At 36.1% G+C, this 18676-nt stretch overlaps 1 protein-coding gene across 1 annotated transcript; it reads right to left on the bottom strand.

Annotated features, from left to right (window-relative positions):
• Nucleotides 1-533: 533 nt before the first annotated feature.
• On the bottom strand, nt 534-15043 carry heatr3 (HEAT repeat containing 3). Its single transcript, XM_073837027.1, has 15 exons — nt 14821-15043; nt 14336-14508; nt 13941-14028; nt 12188-12288; nt 9378-9487; nt 8285-8425; nt 7747-8057; nt 6830-6920; nt 6502-6656; nt 5266-5345; nt 5044-5180; nt 2592-2680; nt 2343-2486; nt 1263-1439; nt 534-845 (listed from the first exon to the last, which is right to left on the bottom strand). Exons 1-15 carry the CDS (start codon nt 14950-14952, stop codon nt 732-734), a joined length of 2043 nt encoding a protein of 680 aa, XP_073693128.1. The 5' UTR covers nt 14953-15043; the 3' UTR covers nt 534-731.
• Between the last annotated feature and the right edge of the window lie 3633 nt (nt 15044-18676).

Below are 18676 nucleotides of genomic sequence, written 5' to 3'. Positions count from 1 at the left end.
TGCCCATCCAGGTCAATGATAAGGCTGGCAGACTGCACCGGTTTTCGTTAAAAATCTTCGTTTGTGTTTTTATGAGGAAACAAAGTAACCTACATCTTGGATGCATTGGGGGTAAGCAGATAAACATCAAATTTTCATTTTTGGGTGAACTATCCCTTTAACCTGTATCAATCTATTTGACAAAGACACAAGGCCCGCCCTTTCCCTACTTCTAATTGGCTCATTGGCTAGTATGTGTATTGTTTGAGTCGTTGAGCGTTAAAGCTACTCTCTGACCTGCGCATCTCGGATCTAGAGAAATGACAGCTCAATATCCGCGAACCTGATTTTTTTTTTCCGCAGCCACAGTACGCCGGAAATCCGGCGTGGTGCCGGAACGCTATCACCCCTGGACTTAAGACTGGTTTTGTGGTCTAGGGTCACAAATGGAGTGTATATATATATATATACATATATATATATATATATATATATATATATATATAGTCAAACACTATTATTGAATCCTAATACTTAACAACAACAAGAGACCATTATGATATTTTATGCTTTAATTAAAGCACTTATATATGTTTGGTTTTACAAACATTATTTTTTATCTTAATTTCCTCACATAAACACTCTCACATTACAATAAAACCAAAAGAAAACCACAGAGGAGTATGGACAGAAAATGCTAAATAAAACAAGGTGAGATGTTTACAGAGAATTATGCACTGATCTCTGAAATCTCATTTTCTCTGCAGGCCCTCCAAGTAGCTGATGAATCTCTTCAGGTTGATCCTTATGTTGTCCAAAACACAAAGCTGATCAGGGCTGTATTTTCCTCTGCCTTCTTTTCGCAGCTGTGAGGGAACAAAAGGCCAAACTGTGAAAAGCCTGCCATCTAAAGGCCTAAGAACATACTAGAATACAGAGACCTAGCAATGGCTGTGCTGTGAATAATCATCTGTGAGCAGCTGAAAAAGTCCTTTGCAGTTTTAAAGTGGAACATTTTAGATTAGCCAACCAAAACAGATTTGTTCAGCTGGATTTGAGTGCCCTTTTCTTTGGACAGTGAGACGGTGCTTATGCAACAGATCTCTATCACAGAGACGAAAAATGTTGCGTTTGAACCTTGAGCTCAAGCCTGAACATGCATTTGGAGGTGTGAGATTTAGCATTTGAGTGTCTGATTTTAATATTACTGTTCGGGTGTGTGAATGTGATGCATGAGTGCACTTGTTTCTGTGGTGATATTTCTATGTTGGCTTTAAACTAACCTTAGCCCTGAATCCTGGCTGAAGGGCTTTGAGAGATGAAAGCAGGTTAATATTTTTTCCAGCTTTCTCTGCTTCATCGCCATCCGCAAACACATCGAAGAGGGCATCCAGTGCTTCTCCACACACCACCAGGTTTGAGTCCTTCATTGCGACATTCAGTAATGCATTTCCAATCAACTGAAAAAAGAATTTAAGTTAGCTGAACAACTGGCCATATGTATATATATATGCTTCCAGTCAAAAGTTTTTGAACTGTAAGATTTATAACGTTTTTAAACAAGTCTTTTTTTTCTCACAAAGCCTGCATTTATTTGATCCAAAGTACAGCAAAAAAACAGTACAATTTTGAAATATTTGAATATATTTTAAAATGTAATTAATGTGATTTCAAAGCTGAATTTTTAGCATTGATCCAGTCCCATGAACCCTCAGATATCATTCTAATATTCTGATTTTCTGCTCAAAAATATTTATTATTATGTTGAAAATAGCTGTGTAAATTTTTTTCTGGATTCTTTGATGAATAGAAAGTTCAGAAAAATAGCATTTATCTGAAATATAATTCATTTGTACATTATGAATGTCTTTATTATCACTTTTGATCAATTTAAAGCATCCTTGCTAAATAAAAGTATTAATTTCTATCATTTCTTTCCCAAAAAAAGCTTTTTATTTCAGATAAATGCTGATCTTTGGATCTTTCTGTTCATTAGATAATGCCGAAAAAATGTACTCTGTTATAAATATAATAATAATAAAAAAAATTCTTGAGCAGTAAATCAGAATATTAGAATGATTTCTGAAGGAACACTGACGACTGGAGTAATGACGCTGAAAATGTAGCTTTGATCACAGGAATAAATTACATTTTAAAATATATTTAAATAGCAAACATTTATTTTAAATAGCATTTTTTTAAAATGTATAACTAATTTATGACTAATTTATTTTATAACTATATATAAACATACACATCAAATTAATTTGTCCATTCTATATGACGTAAAATAGGGTGATAAGTTTTGAATGTTATATTAATTTTCTGTGGCAAAATAAATATAGTGCCACAGTCAGTATTACCTGTAGAGTTTCTTCTGTGTTTTTTTCTTTGGCAAGAGAGCTTCCTGTGATACCGAGAATGGCCAGAGCATTAACTCTCACACTGACCAGCTCACAGCTGGTGGCAGCCTCACAAAAACTCATTAGCTGGAGTGGAGTCATACACTGCAGGATGCAGCACAAAAAAACACATACAGTTAAATATACCAAGTAGAGCTTGAAATAATGTATCACTAAAGTATAGAAACAAAAAATGACTGTGGTTCTCACCTGAGAGATGTTTTTGGTAGCCATGATCTGCAGCAGAGAGCGCAGAGCACTGGTCACAGCCTCCAGGAACTCCTCATCCTTTAATGCCTCTAGAAATTAATGTACAATCATAGAAGATATTACACTTTTATACCTGAAGTGGAAAAACACATAAAATGATGAGAATTCCTAAAAGTCTCATCAATACCTAACATAAAAAATAAAATAATTTATAAATAAAATAATTAAGAATCATGTTGCATTGCTCGCTTATTTTGGTATAATTTCTTTTGAGATAGTTTTATATATTCACAATTTTATATATTTATTAATGATAAAATGCCTGTTGATGTAAGGAAAAGAATGTGCTGGAATTGTAACACTGGACAAAGTGGACGCATCACTACAAAAAGAAATGTGGCACAATATGCATTTCCTCTCAATTAGAGGTCGACCGATGTATCGGTTTTGCCGATTAATCGGCACCGATAGTTGATTGGCGGAACTATCGGTTATCGGCAAAAATCCTTGCCGATAGTTTTTCCGGGTTGCGTTCTTTGCTGAAGCGGCTCACACTCCGCTGTCATAGTAGGAGAGGTTAAGTCGACACCAATGCTTAATGTCAGGATTGTTACCATATATTTGCATTGGTTTATTTCAAGCTGGTCATATTGTTAGCCAGCAAAGTTGCAGATTTAAAGACGTCACGTGAGAAAGCAAACTGTTCATTTAGCCAACAGAAATCCTGCTGCGCCACAGCGCGCCATTCATAGTTTTACATTTCATCATCTGTCCCAAATCTTTGTTAATGTTCATAAAGACTTGACCCTGGGCTGGAAGATTGAGTATTGTGCATTTAAGAGAAACATTTGTATTTCTGTAGATGTAATAAAGTCTGCATGCTTCATATAGAGCTATAATTTTTGTTTGAGCCTTTTCTTCAGGCTGCGGAAGCATAGTAGTTACGCACTTTATTTCACAATGACAGTTTTCCTTGTTCTTATTTGAATTTAATAACTGATCAACAAAAATATGTATTAAAAATTAAGATAAAAATGATACAAAACGAAATTCGTTTAAGAAGGGATTTTCCACAAATAAAATCGTATGAAGTGGGCAAAAAATTGTCTAAACCTTTAATTCTCCCGGCGTATTGCCGTCAATTCATACCGCGTCCTTTATGACATTTACAAATTAAAAACTTCTTTCTTAATAAACAGATGGAATTGAAACAAAACACAAACAAATAATATTTAAACAATGTAAAACAGAAAAAAAAAATATCTTAAATGGCTACAACAATATAGATCGCTCTTTCTCTTTTCTTTTGATCTCTTTTTTAAATTAATATTTGCCGCTTTTTTGATCATTCTTTAAGTAAACATTTGCACGTTTGGTGATTATATAAACTGTTTTAGACTTCACCTTGAACTACACGCGACGCGTCCTGTGTGTGTGTGTGTGTGTGTGTGTGAGATACCTGTGAGTTGTCCGCGCAGCGCAGCGCTGCACTTTTGCCCGGTTTCATTAAGGGTGGGTGAAAAATGGATACGCAATTCTCTCTTCAATGAGCTTGTGTTTTCCCCCACATATGGCATGTGCGGGCTAGAGACGCGGCGGGCTTCATTGCACAGAATTTGCACTATGAGACACTCGCGCATTTCTTGTTTGGAATGCAGTACTTTTAGATGCACTAAACTCGCGCACTGACAGACTTTCACTTTCGCTTTGTGTTTGTTCGTCCTAAAAAGCTTGATTGTGGATGCAGTTAAATGCACTTGCATTTTCTAATACTTTTATACGAAACTGATGTAAAGAACACACCGTCAGTTATGTTTTCAGAGCAGGACAAAACATCTGATATATCGAAATAGATCTGTGCATTCATTTAAGCCTGTTTAAGAAATAAAGTAAATTTAGCACGAAATAAATTTGATATAAACTGTAATTAAATTGAATCTTAATATTAAGGTGGAGGTACTGACATACAGATATTCCAAATATAAACAACAAGCATTCAAACTGCAATTTTACATAGTGTTAAAATGTAAAGATTCCCACCCCTTTACAATGAGCCCATTTGTCAACTAAATTTGATGAAAGCTGTAGAATAGAAGTGTTGTTCCTTTTTAGTGTGTGTTAATTTCAACATTTACTTATATATTGTAAAATTTTGAAGTTTATTTTGTTTTGTTAACATTAATGAATTATGAAATAACTTTAATGATCAATATATAATTAATATTAATATTTTTATTTATTTACAAAGTATGGTTTAGTACTTTTTAAAAAATAGTAGAGCACTATTTTAGTTGCCTTTCAGTATCCATTTTCAAAAACTATCGGTTAATTAATCGGTATCGGCAAGTGTGGTCCAACCTACCTATCGGTATCGGTAAAAACCAATATCGGTCGACCTCTAATCTCAATTATTTTGCAATTATTCAGGCCTATTCAATAGTGAGACCTCTACCTGCTGAGCTGAAGACCAGTGAGGAAAGGTGCTGAGCCACGTCCTGCAGACCTGAAGCACCACCAAGAGATTCTGTATCCATAGAGGAAAGGATATTATGGAGACACGTCAGTGCCCGACACTGCACCCGGTGCATCCTAGAAGAAGCAAAGCACAAGAGAATAAGATTTGGGTTTTTGCAACTTTGTGTTACACTACAAACATCATGAATGTTTTTCTTACTTTTTCAAGAGGTTTTTCCAAGGGTCCTTGCTACAGATCTCACGGGCAGCAGCACTGGGGAACTCTGCTTTCTTTAAGACCTGAAAGAAATCAATCAGTCAAGTGAATGCAGTACACACACTTCACTATGACACAGTTACAGTATGTTATAAAAAAAACACTTTGTATTTTATACAAACAGTGTGTTTTTGACATTTTTTATTTCATATTGTAATTTTTAATGAATTTTCTGAGGTCCATTATATTTTTCACCAAGAGCATTCATATACACTACCAGTCAGAAGTTCTTGAACAGTAAGATTTTTAATGTTTTTTAAAGAAGTCTTTTTTGCTCACCAAGCCTGCATTTATTTGATCCAAAAAACAGCAAAACCAGTAATATTGTGCAATATTTTTATTATTCTATACTACTATTCTAATATGCCGATTTGCTGTTGAAGAAACATTTTTTAGTATTATATTATTAGTATTAGTATTATTATCAGTATCAATACATTTTTTCAGGATTCTTTGATGAATAGAAAGATCAAAAGATCAGCATTGATCTGAAAATGAAAAGCTTTTGTAACATTACACACTATACCATTCAAAAGCTTGGAGTCAGTATATATTTGGGGGGGGGGGGTTATAGAAATTAATACTTTTATTTAGCAAGAATGGTTTAAATTGATCAAAATGATGATAAAGACCTATATAATATAACATTTAAATTTATTTTTCAGATAAATGCTGTTCTTTTGAACTTTCTATTCATCAAAGAAACCTGAAAAAAAAATATCTACTCAGCTGTTTTCAACATAATAAAATTTATAAAAATAATTAAATTAAGAACATTAGAATGATTTCTGAAGGATCATGTGACTGGAGTAATGATGCTAAAAATTCAGCTTTGAAATCACAGGAATAAATTACATTTTACAATATTCTTCTATCTACTAATTCAACATTATTTCACCAGCAAACACATTTTTGTCATGGACTACTTCAATGCCCTCTCTTCTTATCTCCAAACACAAGGCAAATCCTTCACAAGTTCTAACCAGTGTCCTCATTCAACTGCCAAAATATGCCCATAACACTCCAATTTTAGCTTGTTTCACAAATATCCTAAAGTGGCCTGGAGTACAGCACGTGAGAATTGTGCTCTCCCCGCTGCACCAGAAGGGTCTGTAACATGAGACTAAAACAAAGCTTGTGGCACTGATGTTTTGCTGACTATATAATAATGTGTGATACCTGTTGAGGTATGTTGTGGTTGAGCAGGGTTGTGTGAAGTTCAGCAGACAGACAGAGAGGAGAAAACAAGCTGGAATTAGTGTCTGACATCCCATCAGCACACATCTCGCTCTCATCGCTGCTGGACATCTCCTCCCACTCATCATCTGAGGGCTCTACAGACACACAATCAATATCCCATCACATTATCTCTTATCTCATCTCTTCTGACACAAACTCAAAAATCATTCCTCTAATTTTGCACATTAGCCCCCAAAAAATCCTGATGATTGCCTATAATTGTCTTCCCTCAAGCACCTACTCGCTATAAACACAGACACTCACTCACCATCGGAGCAGCACATGTTGACGATGATCTCCAGCGATGTCTGCTGTGCTGACAGCAGTGCTTTGGCCTCTCGCAACTCCAGTCTGTCTCTCTTAAAACAAACAGACACAAAACAAAACCGCAGAAGTAATTGTTTGGGTCATTTTAGTACAGATACAGTGATGCTTAAACTGAAGACTGTTAACTGACTTCTTGAAGTTGAAACAGAAAATCAAACAATTAAAAGCATTCACAGCAACATGGAAAGGACAGAGAGTTTAAACATGGTTTGCTTTGGTTCCAGATGTAAACTGGGCCACAAATATGAGGCTCTGTATCAAATCTCACCCTGAACTTTCAAAGAGGATAACATTCAGGACACCCTATGGGTAGGTTAGACAGGAGCTCAGAGAGGATACTGCAGCCCTGCACAGTCATATGTAAGTGGGGACAGTCATTTTGTGTTTAGAGAGAGTGAGAAGCATCTGGCTCTGAGGGACAGATGTGCCATCACTTGGGTTGACACGGTTTGAAGGGGAAACAGAGAGTGCAGAAAGAGTGCAGGAGGTGTTCCATAGCACTTCATGTTGAGGAACATAGTGGAGAGAGTCTTTAAGAATGCATCTATGCACTCCATATGAATGTTAAAAGATTACTCCACTTGTAAAATAAAATTTTCCTGATTTTACTCGCCCCCATCTCATCCCAGATGTTAATCTTTTTCTTTCTTTAGTCGCAAAGAAATTAAGTTTTTTGAGGAATACATTACAGGATTTTTCTCCATAAAGTGGACTTCAATGGTGCTCAAAAAATGTTTTTTAATGCATTTTTTAGCTGAATTATACCTTTAAACATAAATATTCACAAATTCGAAATATGCAAACCTTATCCTATTTTTCCACCTAAAACAATATCAGACAGAGCAGCTTTTAACTTACAGGCAACAGATCTGAGATGTCATTTTTTGCCTTTGACATTTTTCCATTAGTTTTTTTTCCATTTATCTTCTCATCTCTCACATCCTCTTCCATCTCTTCGGCCTCGTGACCTGCAGGCTGCTCATCTGTATGATCTGACTCTGCTGCAGATGTTGTTTCTTTAGATAGACGGGCAGATTCAGCACGCCACAGCTCTGGGATGAGCTCTCCGGCGTCCAGACTGAGGCTGTGTGAGAGAGTGGTGGCCAGCGCAGTCAGTGTCTGAGACTGCTGTGCTGAAGACAGACTGCTTTTCAGATTCCATAAAGAGCCTGAAGGACAGAGAAAAAGTGAACAACTATTAACAACATAAAACATTTATTAGCTTTAATTCAACTATTCAATAAGTCTCTACCACCCGTTTGCAAAGCAACATTCCTCTATAAATTATAAATTCACTCACTAATTTCTAGCACTATATCAACTCAACTAGTGGATGTAGTAAATACAATTACTACACATCCAGGGTCATGTGTTTTTTTTGTTTGTTTTTTTTTACCTGCAGCCAGTGTTCGCAGGAGAGTGTATTCCATACTGGTGTGTGTGGAGGACAGAATGTTTTCCAAGACCCCAAACACCGCTGCATTCACACTGCGCACCAGCTCTGTATTCTCTTCTGTTACTGTGTGCAAGCAGTGGGCTACACAGAAAAAAAACAAACACAAACAACAGCAATTACTACTACACAGTGTACAGTGCCCAAATAAAGCAGTGTGAGAATGAAAACTGAGAATGAAACTCTGTAAATAAATATCTCTGTGTGTATTTGAGAGGAATAAATAATCTGAGAGGGGTTTATGTTTTTGAAAGAAGTCTCATATACTAACCAAGGCTGCATTTGTTCATTACAAAATACAAAAATATTAAAAACAAAATGTCCTAACAATTGAAAATAACGGTTCTATATTTAAAAATACTTTGAAATGTAATTTATTCCTGTAGGAGCAAAACCAAATTTTCAGCATCATTACTCCAGTCTTCAGTGTCACATGATCCTTCAGAAATCAGTGTAATATGCTGATTTGGTGCTAAAGAAACATTTCTTATTATCATTGATAGCCAACATGAGGCACTCTCGGTGGGATACATGAGCACTGAGCACCCGGTAATCGCATGGAGCTCACATCTTCAAAATCGGTGAGGCACAATTTCAAATAGGCGCTGTCTTTATAAATTAAATGCAAATTTGAGTTTCAAACACGTACATACCTGCCTGAAATACTCTTAAAACTTAATTTCATTACACAATAATAATAATAATAATAATATTTAGATTTTGCGAATAAATTGTGGTTGGAATACATTGCTACGTGAACCCAACCAATCAGAATGTTCAGCGGCAGCGCCCAAAGTTCCAGATCCGGACCTTTGAAAATGCACTACCTAGTGAGCAGGGACTTTCTGAGGGGCAAATTTATACCCTGAACTTTATTTAGATCCTGGTTCCTAGTTCCTGGAGAAAGTTCCTGCGGTGGAAACGGGGCTATTGTAAATGTATCTCTTGTTGAATAAGTATTTCCTTCCGGGAAAATCTTTAAAACTTTTGAATGATAGTGGTATATATGTGTGTGTGTGTCAGTAACTGGTGTCACCTGCTGATATTGCCAGTTCCATATTCTGGGGGTGTCTCTGTAGACAGTGTAGAAGAACATCTAGAAGTCCAGCCTTGTTAAACACTGACACAGCTGTGCTGCTGCTCTCACTACACATCCACAAAGAAAACAGACAAAAATTCACAGATCATTCAAAACTGCAACCATGTCATCTTATTGAAGACATTTTGACTGTTCACATATTGTAAGTATATCCCAGGTACTTAAAAACGCTATCACTAAATGCTAGGGATGGGTCACGATTTTCGAATATTCGATTAGTTGATTTAATTACCGAATATCGAATAGGTTGTGCGATTATTAAATTCCCCAAGTTTTCGGTGATGATGCGCCAGAGGGTGGCGCCGCCAATAACGCACTTCAAAGCTTTTAAGGACAACAGAAGAACAAGATTTCTAATTCAAATAAAATGAATAAGAATGAAGTGCAGTGCAAACTCTGCGAGCCTTGTTTATCATAGTTGAACCACTGCAATGCAAAGGGTGTTCTCTGCGGCCGGAATATCGCATAAAAAAAAAAACTCTGAATGGAAACGTGAAGATGCGCATGAATTGAAAAAATGCGCATAAAACATGTGCACAATTAAGTAGGATAAACTTTTTGTCCGATAAGAAAAAATGGGCATAAACTACAATAAGAAATCTTTAACAGAGTAAATTGCGCTTTAAAAAAGGCATGTGACTTTGCACGATGGAACGGGATAACTTGACTAACCAGCGGACCCATCTTGTTGCACAGCATCAGAAATGTTGTTTTAGTCGTTCTGAAATGCTTCCTGCTGTCACTTGCCCACCAAGTAGTTTTGATTATTTTATTTTTAGTTATACAAATCATTTAGTTCAGTTAGAAAACAAAACGTACAATTAAGAACTGAACGCGGCATCTCAACGTAACAGTCGCATCCAAGGCAGGAGTCTGATTTCATTTATCAGAGGAGTGTGAGGTGAGAAGATGTTGGCAAAAGATTTCGTTTTTAACCGAAATGCAAAACTGTCTGTTTTAAAAATAAATTGACTGCTGCCGTTTATCTAAAAGGTGATTTTGGAAGCTCATTGGAAGAACATTCGTTTATTTATTTGGTTCCACCGAACCAAATACTGAAAATGCAGACATGATTTTCAGAACACCTATTTTTTTATAATTCAATTTTGTGGAAGTTATGTAACAGTTATTTTATTTTTGTTAATAAATTAATAATTCTGTGTTTAATATAGACTAAGTCTTTTTGAATAATTTTGTCGTTCTGTTTTGTTGATGTCCATTCAATGAATTGACGCCGAATTGGCGCAAAATCGAAAGTAAAAGTAAAATGCTCACGGGCTATTTAAAAGCTAAGAAAAGCGTGGGAATGAGGGAAAACTCTAACGAACTATCCCCCAACATTTCCCCTCGGTGTTACCGGTATTACCTGTGTTGTCACACGGTGACCGGTGGGAACATTTCCTCACAGTCACATCCCTACTGCTCGCTGTGAGGGGCAAGCAATTTATTACCTATATGAAAATTGTTTTCAGTGGCTTTTCCTAGTTTTCTTAGTGCTGTTTAGTTTATAAGAAAGTGAAGATTTTGTTCTCTCAGAAACGGCTTAGGCATATGAGCAGCTGAATGGTAATCGATGGACTGTTACGTTAATAAGTGCCATAATTCGTTTATGTTTATTATATTAATATTTCAGCAATCATACATTACAACCATTAAATGGCTAATGTTAAGACAGATTCTCGAATGAATTAAACAGTTTGTTTTCATACATATTGAAAGCTTTAATGGTCTCGTGTCCTCTCTCTGTTTATGGGTGTGTATGGGCGTGCATGCGCGGGAGGGGTGGGATTTTCGAATAATAATGGAATAATACCCTGCGATTATCGAATAGTATTTTTGCTTAAAATGCCCATCCCTACTAAATGCTTAGTGACTTTGCTTTTAAAGTCATAACTGATCAAACAACTGATTAGTCTCAAATTTTGGCCTAATCTTTAGCCTGCAAACTAGTGACACATATAAAGCATGATGATGTGCTGACAAGTGGTCAAAGGAAACACTTATGAAACTCAAAAGGCATTTAAGACATTTGTTAATACACTTGTTAGGTGTAAACGTCAATCGGTCTTGAACGCAACTGTGTTTCCTTAAGACCAGAGGTGACCAAACTTGATCCTGGAGGGCCGGTGTCCTGCAGAGTTTAGCTCCAACTTGCCTCAACACAGCTGCCTGGAAGTTTCAAGTATACCTATTAAGACCTTGATTAGCTGGTTCAGGTGTGTTTGATTAGGGTTGGAGCTAAACTCTGCAGGGACACCGGCCCTCCAGGACCGAGCGTGGTAACCCATGCTTAAGACCCAGAAATCAATTTGAGCTCAATCTTACATCCTTATTCTGTTCAAAAGTTTACACCCCTGGCTCGTAATGCATCGTTTTTCCTTCTGAAGCATCAGTGTGTGTTTGAAACTTCTGTAATAGTTGCATGTGAGTCCCTCAGTTGTGAAAAGATGGATCTCAAAATCATACAGTCATTGTTGGAAAGGGTTCAAATACACAAATGCTGAAAAACCAAAGAAATTGTGGAAGAACAGCGGGCAGTTTAAAGACAAACAAGGAACTTGTGAACTCATTATTTTCTCTTGTGGACTATATGTCATAAACGTCTTTTATGTGAAATATCTTATTCAGGTCAGTACTAAATAAAAAATAACATGCATTTTGTATAATTGTCTTATTTTAGTCAAATAATTATCATTTTGCAGATTCTGCAAGGTGTATGTAAACATCTGACTTCAGCTCAATCTTACCAGAGGTTCCAAAGTAAGTTTACAGCCTCATTGGCGACATCTTCCACGGTCTTCTGTCCTTTCACAGTATTAGAGGGGCTCACGTCAAAGCCAGCACAGCACTGCTCTCCACAAACACACACACAAGAGACACTTGTCAAAAAGAGCCTTTTCTTTTTTTTCTCCTTCTTACTAGAGATGAACAATATGGCAAAAAAGCATATGCAGCAAATTTTGATTCAGTTTTAGTCATAGCCTTTTAATGAAAATGCTATTTAGTTTTAATCATATTTTAGTCATCTGAATTGTTTTAATTTTAGTCTAGTTTTAGTCGACTAAATATCAGAAGATTCTAGTTGACTAAATCTACAGTAGTACTAAAATCGAATGAGTTTAGTTACAGTGTAATGCATTTATTAAGCATTTCAAAACTCATTTCTGGATAAAACATCTATTAACCTGTTAACATGAATGACATTAAGGGTTGAACATGTAATATAGAAAGATTTGACTGCTGTGACACAGCATTTTATATCTTAAAATGAAATAAAACCACTTAAAAAGAAACCTGATCATGGATTTCTTTTCAATGAAATACCAATGGTTATATAATATAAACAACTTGCATACATTCTTCATTCTTCCACATTTATTTATCTATATAAATTACATTTAGATTAATCTGTATTAGGGCTGCTAAAGTTATTCAGTCAAGAGCAGCGAGTAATTTTCTATCTTTCATTTGTTGTTTGAATAATATTAATGACACAGACAACAGTGACTAAATTAGGCCCCTATTTACACAAATACTCATAAAAATAGACAATTTGACATAATTTTGTGTGTTTTTCTCCATTCATGTGTGATAAGACACAAAAAAAGAACTGAATTCAGTACTTGTGCACTGCCTGGGAGGTGCTTTGTTTGCATGTTTCTGGTATGTGCACTCAGAAAACCGAATTGGGCTCTCTTCAAATGTATCAATATGCGTGGTATTCTCTTATAACCCAGACATTGACATTTTTTGACATTTTATAAAAACATGCAGCAAGTGTATGCTGCCATGTGTCCTGCCAGAAAGATCAGTAGATCGATCAAATGTGCACATCCTCTCTACCTCTCAGGAGATCGGTTCTGACTGGATCTTTTCCCAAATCGTCCCTCCCTAACATTTTCATCTCGTTTATATTCATTGACAAATTTCAGTAGATTTTGTCATGGTTTTTGTCTCTTAAAACAAGTTTTTTAATTTTGCTATAGTCTTATTTTCGTCGGTGAAAAAAGTGTCAATGAAATTAACACTGATCATACAGTTGTTTTTTAAGACTATCTTGCAAGTGAAGAAGCACAGCAATACTAATCACATTACAAAAGATAAAAGAAAAAAAGAATGACATACAACTACTCTACACAGTTAAATTGAGTGGACTGACAAAAAAAATCCTTTATCAATGCAATAAAAACTTTTCAGGGAGGTCACACTACACTTTCCATTCCACTGACGTCCATTCATACACATGCAAATTCTGGAGTCCGGAAACGCAGGCCCAAGCTAAGAAGTTTCAAATTTTAGAGCATTACAGAAAAGTGGATTGTATATTTTGGATTCATTATGATTAGTTTTATGTTGAATTTACTGTGTATTTTGTGCACTCAAAGTCAAGTGTGACCTCCCCGTTAATCGTGTTTCATGTTAAACATCATGTTGAAAAAACAAGTTAGAGACTGTCATGCCGATAAAGCTTTTTGAATTAAATTGATGCAGCATTCATACCTCCCTCAGGAGAGCAGACAAAGGCGTCAGCGCATCCTGTCTCACCATGTCCTCACATACTTCAGGGTTTCCGCAGGCACTAAGATTCCTGTGGCACAAACAGAGATGAAAATTAAGAGTAACTTTTACAAACTCAGAAGCCAAGGAACCTAATGTCAGAGAGCTGTGAAATTTAATAGCAAGCATGTAATACATCAAGAGGTTTATTAAACAAGCTCCTGCAGAGGGAATGGCATTAAAATAAATATAATTACCGCTTTAGTTACTGTGTGACCAATGCACAGTCTGTGTGCCAGTCTATGTCTTTCATTGCCTTGGTGGCTGGATGTATACTACAGCTCAGGTTTACCATGGCAATGTTACCTGAGAGCAGGTGTGTGTGAGTGTGTGTATACCTGAGTGCTCCAGCAGCAGTCTCTCTGACCGCCAGACTGCGATCAAGCAGTAAAGGTCCTATTTTTCTGACTGCATCTCTCTGGAGGAATCCTGGGATCGTCTGACTCTGCTGTACAACACGAGAGATACTGGCACACGCGTACTCCCGCACATCAGCTGATGGACTCTGCAACTAAACACACACATACAGAAAAAGAGTCACCTACAAATAGAGATATATTTAACCCCCCTTTGTTAAGAAAGACTGTCTGGTTCAAGGCTAAAGAGCCGAATCTCGCTTGCTTGACAGCTGCATCAGTCCGTTCAGTTATAAAGGTTTGCTGAATCGCTTCATTTATTCAACATGCCAACATCTAATCAGTGAAAGAGCTGACACAGTCATTACACACGCCATATTTAAGTATAACGCAAATATTGTTTTTATCTAAGCATTTTCAGATATTCACAATCACAAAAATATTGACTACAAGTCTGTAAAGCTTACTTTATCGAGTAGCTCCGCTACCGGAGAGTCTTCATCTTCTGATTCTTCAACAGTCTGTTTAACAGGAGTTGCTGAAAGACCATCGGGAGAAAACGTTGGCCGTTTAAATTTGTTGTTTTTAGTCTTTCCCATGTTTGAATGTGTTTGGGCTGCACTTGAAGTTAAATAGCAATTCCTTTCTGATTTAAAACTCCTGGGAAGCTCACAGCACGAGCGACCATGTGGACACTCTGCCGTAAAGCGTACGAGAAAGTCGTAAGAAAAGTGTCGTCGAAAAGATGAGAGCGCCATCATGTGGGTCCAACAACGCACTGTATTTGAACGCGAGTCTGATAGAAATCTTCCTACTCTTCAAGGGAGATACAAATGGTCAGCATCCAGTTCCAGCCAGCATCTGTTTTCTCTATCTGAAATTCCGCCACAGAGTAACCCATAAATCAAAAGCAAATGTATTTGATCTGGTTACAGATAAACTCCTTCAGGATAGCCCATGTCTAATCTTTAACAGTATTAAGAGTCAATCTTCCCATGTGGTGTTTGAGATCTGTCTGTAGTCCCTCTTATGCATCCTCTCCTAGGAACCTGGGAATCTGAGGGGGTAGTTTCAACTTTTTTTTTGCCATTATATTCTCTCATTTAGTGCCTAAGCAGGGACCTAAAGTAATATTTAATCAATTTTAATTAGTGTAAAATCACATTTATTTACAGCTGAAGTTAAACGTTTACATACACCTTGCAGAATCTACAAAAAGTTATTTATTTGACAAAAATAAGAGGGATAATACAAAATGTATGTTATTCTTTTTTTTTTTTTTTTTTTTAAAGAAAACTTTTTAAAGATCAGGGTAAATTTAACTTATTTTGTCTTCTGGGGAACATGTACGTATCTTCTGAAGTGCAGAACTACATGAAAAAAATATATATAATTAATAATATAAATATCTTATTTAGGCAAAATAAGAAAAATGTACATATCCTCATTCCATTCAAAAGTTTACACCCGTAGCTATTGTTTTTGCTTCTGAAGCATCAGTGACTGTATGAGCCTTCTATAATAGTTGCATATGAGTCCCTCGGTTGTCCTCAGACTGAAAAGATGGATCTCAAAATCATACAGTCATTGTTGGAAAGGGTTTCAATACACAAAAATGCTGAAAAACCAAAGAATTTGTGGGAGAACAGCGGCCAGTTTAACAAACAAGGAACTCATGAACTTATTATTTTCTCTCATGGACTATATGTGACCCTGGACTACAAAACCAGTCATAAGGTTAAATTTTACAAAACTGAGATGTATACATCATATGAAAGCTCAATAAATAAGCTTTATATTGATGTATGGTTTGTTAGGATAGGACAATATTTGGCCGAGATACATCTATTTGAAAATCTGGAATCTGAGGTTGCAAAAAAACCAAAATACTGAGAAAATCACCTTTAAAGTTCTCCAAATTAAGTTCTTAACAATGCATATAACTAATCAAAAATTACATTTTGATGTATTTACAGTAGGAATTTTACAAAAAATCTTCATGGAACATGATCTTTACATAATTTCCTAATGATTTTTGGCATAAAAGAAAAATCAATAATTTTGACCCATTCAAAGTATTTTTGGCTATTGCTACAAATATACCCCAGCGACTTAAGACTGGTTTTGTGGTCCAGGGTCACATATGTAAACGTCTTTTATGTGAAATATCTTATTCAGGTCAGTACTAAATAAAAATAACATGCATTTTGTATGATCCCTCTTATTTTAGTCACATAATTATCATTTTGCAGATTCTGCAAGGTGTATGTAAATGTTTAATTAAATATTACTTAAAATTGATTAAATATCACTTTAGGAATTAAATGAGAGAAAATAATGGCAAAAAACCCTCCCCTTTCAGATTCCCAGGTTCGTAAGAGAGAATGCAGAAGAGGGACTACAGACAGATCTCAAACGCCACATGGGAAGATTGACTCTTAATACTGTTAAAGATTAGACATGGGCTATCCTGAAGGAGTTTATCTGTAACCAGATCAAATACACTCGGTTTTGATTTATGGGTTATTCTGTGGCAGTTTTAAATGTCTTTTATGTGAAATATCTTATTAAGGTCAGTACTAAATAAGAAAAAATAACATGCATTTTGTATGATGCCTCTTATTTTGGTCAGATAATTGACATTTTGCAGATTCTGCAATGTGTGTGCAAACTTTTGAGTTTAACTGTATTTATTTTTTTATTTCATATTATTTGGTTTTTGTGATAATTGAAAAATAAGGAAAAATAAAATATGTACATTATTGTTCAAAAGCTTCAGGTTAGTACAATTTATTTCGTTTTTTATGCTCACCAAGGCTTAAAATAACTTTCTAACTTATTTTAGTATATTCTAAAATGTCATTTATTCCTGTGATGGCAAAGAATTTTCAACAGCCAGTACCCCAGTCTTCAGTGTCACATGTTCCTTCAGAAATCATTCTAATATAATGACTTGGTGCCGAGAAACATTTCTTACTATTAGCAATGTTGAAATCAGTTGAGCTGCTTAATATTTTTATGGAAGTCACAATCCTTTCTCAGGATTCTTTTATGAATAGAAAGTTCAGAATAACATTTATTTAAAATGTATTTACTGTCTTTAATGCTTCCCTGCTAAATAAAAGTACTAATGTCCTTCGAAAAATCGTATGGCCCCAAATCTTTGAGCGGTAGTGTAAGCAATCAAGCATTTTAGCTTAGATAAACAAAAACAGCAATTGAATCTACCACAGACATTTTAACAGCCTTTCGGAGTTATTTGTTTTACCAATTTTATTTTAATTTCACTTCCCTACTTCCTTTCTTTCTCAATAGAGTAGGTTTTGGCTTGAGAGCTTGTTTGACCTCTCCTAACCCTGTGCAGTGTGTCGAATGAGAGCTGGAGACCCTGGGTCTTCCTTTCCAAATCCCCTACTGCAAGTCAGCGCGTGGCAATCCTCCCCAACAACTGTCCTAAGAGGACGCATAATTCATCCCAATTCAGCATGTTTCAAAATCACATACAGCAGATCAGAGAGGATTTCAACATTATGGGTCTGAAACGATTTAAGAGTAAAAAAAGCACATCTTAACACTCACACATTTCTCTTTTTCTGTGTACAATGCATTGACTAAACTGAATAAGTCAAGTGTGTTAAGGGTTATTCCTGTTCTAGCACAGCGTCTGCTGTCCTTGCATCATTTTGCTGATAACGGCTCCCTGTCTAATAAGGAACTCATAAACTCTTTATCTACCACACATACACATCCTAAAGTTTTATACGTTCTAAAACACATTTTTTATTCAGCCATAATATATTTACTTTATTCAGCCAAGTCAAACATTTTGCAAACACCACACACTGCAAGGGTGAAGAACTTCAAGATCCCCTCAGAGCACATAAAGGCGAGCACAAACTCTACACTCGTACCACTAGATGGAAGTGTTGTTCTATGTTACGACGCCAGCAGCGTCCCAAATCTCTCCACAGCAATTTCACACTTTTTCAGATCATGTTTGTGTGGATAAACAGTGCAGCATAATGACGAAATACATCTGCTGGGTGAACTATCCATCAGCGCCCGGGCCAAAGGAGAGCTGGACCGTACTGAGAGGCTGTTCTGTCGGATAGGCAGTGGCCATTTGGCCATTTTGAGGTGAATGATCTACGAGCACAGTTTTTCTTTAGAGTAAAACAAATAGACCACACATTCCTCCAGCAAGCACACTTAGTTATACGGTCTACCATTGTTCACCCAGCCTTAAAACACAAGCCAGTTCCACAGGAAGTTAAACTCACGTTTTAATGTAGATCTAAAACTTTATAAATGTATTTTAATTTC

Source organism: Garra rufa, chromosome 3 (assembly GCF_049309525.1).
Source record: "Garra rufa chromosome 3, GarRuf1.0, whole genome shotgun sequence".
Taxonomy (NCBI): Eukaryota; Metazoa; Chordata; class Actinopteri; order Cypriniformes; family Cyprinidae; genus Garra; species Garra rufa.
Note: the sequence above shows the minus strand (reverse complement) of the source record. Positions and strands in the feature narration are given on the sequence as shown.